This window comes from Medicago sativa, chromosome 3 (genome assembly GCF_051527215.1).
Source record: "Medicago sativa cultivar Bolivia chromosome 3, Bolivia_mono, whole genome shotgun sequence".
NCBI lineage: Eukaryota > Viridiplantae > Streptophyta > Magnoliopsida > Fabales > Fabaceae > Medicago > Medicago sativa.
This window is the reverse complement of record NC_140751.1, coordinates 12,125,152-12,135,115: the sequence shown is the minus strand read 5'-3', so window position 1 is coordinate 12,135,115 and position 9,964 is coordinate 12,125,152. Positions and strand designations below refer to the sequence as shown.

Below are 9,964 nucleotides of genomic sequence, written 5' to 3'. Positions count from 1 at the left end.
ACCTTCATAACACAGCAGTTAAGTCAGTTTCTATCTAAACCTACTCAATCCCATCATCATGCAGCTCTGAGAGTTCTCAAATATCTTAAGGGATGCCCAGGAAAAGGTTTATTCTTTCCCAGGACCTCTTCTCTTCATCTTCAAGGTTTTTCAGATGCTGACTGGGCTGGTTGTTTGGATAGCAGACGTTCCATTTCTGGGCAATGTTTCTTCATAGGTTCCTCTTTGATATCATGGAGAACTAAGAAACAAACCACTGTCTCTAGATCCTCTTCTGAAGCTGAGTATCGTGCTCTAGCATCAGCAACATGTGAGCTTCAATGGATTCTCTATCTTCTCAAGGATCTTCAGATTCAATGCTCCAAGCTTCCTGTTTTGTTTTGTGACAATCAGAGTGCTCTCCATATAGCTGCTAACCCAGTTTTTCACGAGCGCACCAAACACTTGGAGATTGATTGTCACATTGTCAGAGAGAAACTTCAATCTGGAATCATGAAGCTTTTACCAGTTTCATCTCAAAATCAACTTGCTGATTTCTTCACCAAGTCCTTATTGCCTCAGCCTTTTACTCTCCTCTTATCCAAGTTAGGGTTGTTAGATTTATACCAACCTCTAACTTGTGGGGGGCTATTACATGATAATAGTATAAATAAGGATACCTTGGGATCCAAGCAAGTCAGTTAGGGTTCTTGTATTATACGCTATTGCATCACCATTGTATGTTATGGTGCAACTGCTTTTTAGTATAAATACTCTTGTACTCTTTGCTCTATTCAATAATAAGATTCAGTTTTCTAGTTTCATAATAACAGCTTTCCATCTCCGATGTCTTTCCCAGCAGACATTCTATGAAAAACCTTGAATGTTCTCATAATCAATAACTGTGAGAATCTAGAGTTCCTTCCTCGTGAATACTTTAATAATTGCACATTCACTTGAATAATTGAAAATATCTTATAGCTGTGATTCAATGATATCATTTAACATGGGCGCACTCCCTGTCCTCAAGAGTCTGTTTATTGAGGGTTATAGAAATCTGAAATCGATATCAATTGCAGAAGATGCATCGGAAAAGAGTCTCTCATATCTTAGAAGCATTAACATATGGGACTGTAATGAACTGGAGTCATTTCCCTCAGGTGGATTGGCAACTCCAAACCTTGTTTATATAGGCATTGTGAAAGTGCGAGAAGCTGAATTCACTACCAGAAGCAATGAACAGTCTAACTTGACTTCAAGAAATGGAAATTGATAATCTACCAAATCTTAAATCCTTTGTCATAGACGATTTTCCTAGCAGTTTACAGGAACTGACTGTTGGCTCTGTTGGAGGGATTATTTGGAATCCTGAGCAAACTTGGGAACACTGACTTGTCTTTCTGTGTTGTGAATTGACGGTAATGATACGGTGAACTCGCTAATGGTGCCATTGCTACCTGCATCTCTTTTGACATTATGCGTCTATGGTCTTATTGATATAAGCATTGATGGGAAGTGGCTTCAACATCTCACTTCTCTCCAAAACCTTGAGATTGTTAACGCTCCCAAACTCATGTCCTTGCCAAAAAAAGGATTTGCCTTCCTCTCTTTATGTAGTAAGTTTGACTCGTTGTCCAATACTTGAAGCAAGTTTGCGGAGGAAGAGAGGGAAAGAGAGGCGTAAAATTGCTCACATACCTGCCATAATTATTGATGACGAATTGATCACATAAGTTTCATGTCTAGGGGACTCTTGAGATACTTAATATTGCTTTCCTCCTGTTGGTCAATTAGCACTATTTCCTTGAGACAGGTTCCTTAAGGTGATTATCCTTCTACCCTTGTCATGTATGTCTGATAAAGATGCTTAAGAAAGCTATTTGATTCTAAATTATGTTCTGATAATCAACCAGACTTTATGGTTTGCATATTGACCAAGGACTTCAAGTGATATTGATGGCATGCAAAAAGATGGCAGCAGTATGATCTATAGTATCAATAATATAGTATCAAATTTATCTTCTGTTTTGTGAAAATGAGTGTTTTTGACATCAATTGTGTTGGGAAGGAGCTTGCTAAAGATGAGGGTGAGTCATTGAAATACTTTATTTGTTATTATGTCATCAATAAATTTTGTTAATTTCAATATCTGCATCAGCATACAATACACCACATCAAATCGATCTTTTTATTTTTGTTTACAACTGCAACTATTTGTGTTTTGGGACTGTATGTTTACTACATCTATCATATTTTTTGGCCCAGTCTTTATTTTTGAGCTATGTTTTATTCTTTAGCCTATTTGCAGATCAACCAGGCAGTGGCGGAGCTAGAAAAAAAAGCTAGGGTGGGCCATTAAAATTAACCGTTGAAAAATTGTTTAAAGCCTCGCAAAATAGACCTATAATTGAATTATTTAAATTTTTCGGGTGGGCCACTACATCACTTTGCGGGAATTTGGATCAACCGAAACCTAAAACCGACATAAAATTGTATAAAAGCTCGCAAAATAGACCTATAATTGAATTATTTAAATTTTTCGGGTGGGCCACTACATCACTTTGCGGGAATTTGGATCAACCGAAACCTAAAACCGACACAAAATTGTATAAAATCTCGCAAAATAGACCTATAATCGTTGATTTTTTAATTTTTGGGGGTGGGCCGTGGCCCACCTCAGCCCATGAAGGGCTCCGCCACTGCAACCAGGGATCTCAAGGGTATTTTGTGACTGGAACCAAGATGGAAGCAGTGACATCACAGCAATAAGCTTCCTTTTGATAGATTTTTAGTAGAGATAATTTTGCGAAACTTTTTACAACTTCTCAAAAATTATAAATGTAACATTTTTTTAGTGTTACCGGTGATAGAAGAAGTGTTACAATAATGTAACATTTTGCGACACTTTTTGAATGTTACAGATAATACTATAAAATGTAATTAAAGCACTTTAGTAACACGGGATTTACCTAACAATTGTACAAATGTTACTAAATTTAATCAGTAACATTTTTCTTGATTCAGTAAAATTTTCAAGTGTTACTGGATGTCAATTATGTTGTAGTGTATGCGACTATTAATTTATATTTTTCTGGTTTTATTACAGAATTCAGATAAAGAGATAATTGCTATAGCAACTACAACGAGCAGCAATTATCTGTCATAGTTGATTTCACAGCAACTACTTTGCCGCAGAGTGCTGATGTTTGCAGTAGAGTATCAATTTTATTTCTAAAGCTATTCTTATTTTTTCACCTTAGGGTGACTTTTGTGCTAGAAGCACCTTTTCCAGCTTATGTGGATGTGTTCGAAAAATTGTTTCTGGAACTTGCTTTGAATCATGTGATGATGAAATCATGTATATATTAAATACACTATTATTTGACAATAAGATGTTCTACCTGATTCAAAATAAGTGTATTTAGCAACTTTTTGTTGATGACTAATGAGTTGTCTATGCATAATTTAATTGGAGACATGATGCTACTATCTTTCATTCTAAAATTTGACTTCTTCCTTCTTTATTTTTGTAAATAAAATTGATGTAACTTTGCATATCATAGTGATCTTTATGACAGATTTGACCCCAGAACTATTTTAGCATGCTTTGCATTGCATCTTGGTATTTCATTTGTAAATGAACCAGTTAATTTTCTGTCACTTTATTAGTTTACTAATATATTTACTATCAATTCCTTCAAAAAAGAAAATATATATATATATATATATATATATATATATATATATATATATATATATATTTGGCAACTCGTCTCTTTTAAGGTGGATTAGTAGAGAATTCGGGTTCGAACTCCGACCCTTGCATATATTATACGGTCCCTATCTACTGAGTTCATGAGGACAAAAAAAAATAAAAATATATATATTTACCATCAACTAAATATTTCACTTTTGTATTTCCCCCATATCTCTTATAGACACCAACTGAAAATAGTTCCAAAATGTTTGGCATAATTCCCATTAAATACTATATTATTTTATTGTCGTGTTTTTTTTTTTTTGTTCTGGTATGAAAAACTATTGTATTATTTTGCCATATGCTGGTATATTTCTTCATCACGTTTTTCATCCACGTAGCAATGATTTTATTGCCATGTATATTGTTATTAATTAAACTCAAATTATCTTTACAGGTCAAGCAAAAGATTCAAACTTCAATGTATTTTTTAAATCAATGAAAAAATGGTTCTGCATTGTAACAAAACTGGAAAGATTGCTACTGTACTCAACTAAACTCTTGCTTGCAAGGCTCTCTGCTCTTTCATGTTATGGATGCTCCTTTGAGGAATGTCTGAATAAAGAATGAATGAATGTACCATGGCAACTGTCAAGGATCTCTCAACGAATGCCTGGATATTCCCCGAGCATCATGAAGATTTGTGGAGAAAACAATTGGGCGAATCTACCTCCAGTTGAGCAAATACAAACCTACCTTAAAAATTAATAAATACAGATACCATGTCAAAATTGATGGTGTTCATTTTTTAATAGAACAAAGCAGTAACCAGAAGAAAATAAAATTAGGCGTGGATGATATTTTAGGCACTAGTGATGGAATTGGTCAGTGTTTGCTGAGACTACAATGAATTAACTGTCCAGGATTAGAGGCAAATAAAACAGGTTACATTCAAGCCTAACTAAAATACCAACAAGAAAAACTACAACATTTCAAGTCTGGTCAACTACATCAATCGTAAAAGGAATAAATAATTTTGCATATGAGATGCCACAATCACATATACTTTCAAAAAAACAGACTAGTAAATAATAGCAATATTTAAAACTAAAGCATAGAAAAACTCATGAACAACTGCATGTAAAAATTAATGAACTAAGGGAGGGAGAAATATGTCATAATAATTTTAGTGTAAGGAAGGAAGAATTAAGTACCTCTAGGCTTTAAAACAAGTCCCTTGCAGAAAGGACTCAGACAAGCATGGATTCACAAAGAATACAATATTTCCATTCACTAGCTCAGCGACACACCTACACTGAAATTGAATTGTTTTATCAATCCCTTCATGAACAACATCTGTCACTTTCTCTAGAAGCTACAGTCTTCATTTTGGCTTTAAAATGGCATTGGTACATTAACTGTTGCAATATTAAGAATAAACTTGGATAGAAAGATGAGCACTGGACCAAGCATGCATGCATGTAGTAAAAGTAATAATATTAAAACCAAACAAAGTGGAAATTTATACCTGAGATACCACTGCAAGCCATCAATCACAGTTGAACCCATTGGTAGATCTGCAAACAGGATAAAATGATTCAAAAAGAGTATTGTATTTTGATCAATCACAGTTGAACCCATTGAACCCATTGTTATAAACTTATAATATTGTATTTTGATGTTACTATTGAAATTAACCATATTGGTTGATGATGACATAATAAGATAGAAAGAAAAAAAAAATAAAAATAAAGAGTATTTCATAGACTCACCGAGGCAGGAAACTCATGTGATCAATTCCGCATCGATAATTATGAAGGGAATATGAGCAATCTTACGCCATTTTTTCCCTCGCTTCCTCCGCAAACCCGATTCCAGTAATGGACAGTGAGTCATACTTAATACTGAAAGAGAGGAAGGCAGTCCTTTTTTTGGCAATGATTTGAGTTTTGGAGCGTTAACAATCTCAAGGTTTTGGAGAGAAGTGAGATGTTGAAGCCACTTCCCATCAATTCTTGTATCACTAAAACCACAGATGCATAGTGTCACTAGAGATGCGGGTAGAAATGGCACCATGAACTTGTTCACTGTATCACCACCGTTTATTCGCAACACTGAAAGACAATTGAGGTGTTTCAAAGTTGGCTCAGTATTCCACAAGATCCCACCAACAGAGCCAACACTCAGTTCCTGTAAACTGATAGGCAAATCATCAATGACAAAAGATTGAATATTTGGTAGGTTATCGATTTCCATTTCTTGAAGACCAGTTAGAGTGTTCATTGCTTCTGGCAGTGAATGAAGCTTCTCACACTTCCACACTGCAATATAAACAAGGTTTGGAGCGAGCAATCCATATGGGGAAAATGACTCTAGTTCATTACAATCCCATATTTTGATGCTTCTAAGAAATGAGAGACTCTTTTCCGACGCGTCTTCTGCAGTTAATATCGATTTCAAATTTTTACAACCCTCAATAAACAGACTCTTAAGGACAGGAAGAGAGCCCAAGAAAAATGATACCATTGAATTACAACTATAAGATATTTTCAATTCCTCAAGTGATGTGTAATTATCCATGTGTTCATGAGGAAGGAACTCTAGATTCTCACAATTACTGATTATGAGAAATTTCAAGGTTTTTGGGAGACCATCTGTTGGGAAAGAGATCGGAGATGGAAAGCCGTCTATGGTCAACTGTCGAAGAGAATTCAGAGGGAACATCAGTTGCCTGAATACATGATCTGCTGATGACATTGATTGCACCAATGGAAGACATTCGCATGACTCAGGTTCAGTTAAGGAATGAAATTTGTCAGGCATGTTTCTTATGCTCAGTTTCGGGCACTGACTTAGTGACAAAGTTTTTAGACTAAGAAACTCTTTAGCTGTACCTCCAATCAAGCTCCACTCTTCCCACTCTTGCATATTTTCAAAGTGTAGAGTCTCCAAGGATGGAAATGCTTGAAATGAAGGAGAACTATCACTTCCATAGAACTCAGTACCAATTACTTGTACTGATTGCATCCCTTCAATAATGAGTTCTTTAAGATTACCCAACTGTCCAAGAGGTGGAAGCCATAAGCAATCATCACAATTCGAGATCCTTAAATACACCATGTTGCTAAATAACGAATCACCCAACCAATTTGGAAAGCTGATACCACCATAACCTTTGATGGTGAGAGTTTTCAAATTTGTTGAGGGTCGCAAATGTTCAAGTACAACACTTTGAATTTGGGAATCTGAAAAAGCACTACAACAATCCCATTCTAAGGCTAACTCGTCTACTCGTTCTTTCATCTTCATATTGGCTTGAACTGCTTCAAAGGGGTCATTGACATTTTGCAGTTGTGAGATGGAAAGTTTTCCATGTAGGTGGGAATATTTTTCCAGCTCTCCAACCTTCAATCCACCATTATGTCTGCTGACAGAAAAGTCAGACAAAATTTGGAGTTTTTCTAGTTTGGAAATTTGTACGGGCATCTCCCTTAATGCAGTGTCATTAACGTCTAGGTGGAGCAGATTAACCAACAATTCCATGTCCTCGGGCAATTCAACGAGCCTTCTACAGCCTGACAACAACAAGAACTGCAGATTGTAAAGCCTACATATTTCAGAAGGCAACCTTTCAATCTTAGTGTGAGAAAGATTCAAGTACCGCAGGTGAAGCAAATTTTCAATAGAGTTGGGAACCTCAGTGATACTCTTGTAGTTTGACAAAGACAGCACCCGTAACTGTTTCATTGTTGGCAGAAAGTCATGTACTACCTTGTTTGATAGCAAACAAAGAGGTAGTTGTTTTTGTAATGGCAATGCTAGAAAGCTACGCAAATCTTTTAATCCATACAATTTATCCAATTTATCAAATTTAGTAAATGAATCATACAGCTCTCTATTGTATGACAAATGACGTCCCCGTCCATACCTGGTATAATTTGAACCTGAAACCATTGTAGCTAAATCATGGATGAGGTTATTCATTTCAAAACTTGCTTCCTCGTCATCGATAGATCGTCGATGTATCAATGACCTTGACACTAGCTCATCAAAGTATTCTTCTCCAACTTTTTCCCAACTTTGGGTCGTGGAAAATTCTACAAAGCCTTCTGCAACCCATAATTGAACCACCATCTTTTTCTCTAAGATGGACTTCTTTGGAAAAATTGAACAATATTCAAAGCACTGTTTTAACGGGACCGAAAGATAATGGTAGCTTGAATGTAGAGAAGAGTTTAACGTATGATCTCCCAATTCCAAAATGTCACTTTCTAGCACATAATTCCACCCATCTGGGTAGAATTTGGTGTGAAGAAGAGCCCCAAGTGCTACTGCAGCTAATGGTATTCCATCACACTTTTTTGCAATTTCCATGCCAATTTCTTCTAGATTGGATTGTTGTTGGTAGTTATTTGGTCCAGATGCATGTCTGGCAACTATAGACCAGCAATCTTCAATTTCCAAAGGTCTTAAATAGTGCACAGAAAAAAAGGTTTGCATGGATATTGGAACTCTTTCATGTCGTGTTGTGATGATGATCCTACTTCCCGTTTTCCCAACATTAAAGATATCCATCATTAACATCCAGTTAACAGATTTTGGATCCCACACGTCATCCAACACTAGCATAAATTTTGGGTAAACGGTTTTCACATCACTTCTGTCATTTCTATTTGTATTTGAGTTATCATTTATGATTGTTTGTGAAGTAACAGATTCAAAAATGGTTTCAAAAACACTCAAACCATCATAATCATCAAAATCATGACAATCTTTTGAGATATCTGTCCAGAGTTTTAACTCAAATTGGTCATTTACTTGAGGATCATTGTAAAGGAGTTTAGCAAGGGCTGTTTTACCAATCCCAGCCATACCGACAATGGAAATAACTCTTATTTTACTATCATCATCACAATCACTAGACAACAAAAGATTTTTTATTTTCTTTATATCACTGTCTCTTCCATAAAGAGAATATTCATCAACCAAAATAGAAGATCCTAGCTGTTCTTCTGAACTCAAGCAATCTAATATTTCAATTAAACTTTGCATTTCAGAATTTAACCGTTTGAAAAGAGAAGGAATATTATTCAGCACCTGAGCAATAGCAGTTTGGGTTTGATACTGAAACAAATTCATTTGGTCAAACAACTTGGCAACTTCAAAGAGAGCTAATCTCAGATAATAAAACAATTCCTCGACAGTAGGATCGGTGATATGTTTCTTTTCAGCATAATGAAGCACCACTTGAAGCATCAGCAGCGTTGACTTCAGGTTTTTCAAGAGGGAAACATCAAGCTTCTTACTCTTGAAGTTGTTGAGGAAGTCACTAGAAACAATCTTGTCTAACAACATCTTCACATAAGCTGAAAAGGGTGTTTCTCCATCAACATCAGCCATTAGTTGCTGTGTTTGTATGAAGAAAATTCTGAGTGTATGTATGTGTGTATGTATGTATCAGTGATCAAAACAAAATTTATGGATGTATCCCAAAAATCACAATAAAATGCAAGTGTATAATTACTACTCTTTATGTGCTGTGTCAATTTATTTATTTAATGTGTAAAAGAAAAGGTCAGACATGTAGTGGTAGGTGGGCAACGAATGCTTTGACCCACTGACATCAAAAAGTTCACAATGACACAAGTAAATGACTAAATTACCTCCGGCGGTAGTTAACTGCCTCTGGCATATCCGGCAGCAGTTAACTGTCGTTGGCTCCTCCAGAGGCAGTTAACTGCCTCTAGCTTTGCTGCACTTAAGTACAATTCCAATTGTGATTTTACGCATTTCGATCGAAAAATCAAAATAAATTGAAACTTTTTCAGAATTCTACGAAAATTTAGAGACACCTCTATAAAAATACATATAGATGATGTGAAAAGTTTCGTAACATGCCGAATAAGTCTCGATTTTTTTTATTTTTTCGACCGAAACGCGCAAAATTGCAATTGCAAAAATAAAAAAAAATCGACACTTATTCAGAATGTTACGAAAATTTGCACATCATCTATATGTATTTTTATAGAGGTGTGTACAAAGTTTCATAGCATTTCGACTAAGTCTCGATTTATTTTGATTTTTCGATCGAACCACGCAAAATCACAATTTTTTTCCAAGTGCGAGTCCGAAAAAGTGTCCTAGAGGTTGAACTTTTTCATGATTTTTTGCACTCATGTTTAGAACAAGAAAATAACATCTCCCACAAAAAATTTGAATTTTTCGACAAGGGAAGGATTAAATATGAATTTTTAACGCGCCTAAAATTTAAGACACGAAAACATCAAA

The 9,964-nt window shown here is 35.5% G+C and overlaps 1 protein-coding gene and 1 long non-coding RNA gene across 2 annotated transcripts; both read right to left on the bottom strand.

Moving 5' to 3' along the window:
• Window positions 1-4,083: 4,083 nt before the first annotated feature.
• Window positions 4,084-5,027, bottom strand: LOC146935776 (uncharacterized). Its single transcript, XR_015030356.1, has 2 exons — window positions 4,891-5,027; window positions 4,084-4,428 (listed from the first exon to the last, which is right to left on the bottom strand). It is a non-coding gene; the product is annotated as an uncharacterized LOC146935776 (long non-coding RNA).
• A 427-nt stretch (window positions 5,028-5,454) lies between these two features.
• On the bottom strand, window positions 5,455-9,076 carry LOC146935775 (putative disease resistance RPP13-like protein 1). Its single transcript, XM_085750864.1, has one exon. The coding sequence runs from the start codon at window positions 9,074-9,076 to the stop codon at window positions 5,462-5,464; it is 3,615 nt and encodes a 1,204-aa protein (XP_085606990.1). The 3' UTR covers window positions 5,455-5,461.
• Window positions 9,077-9,964: the final 888 nt, after the last annotated feature.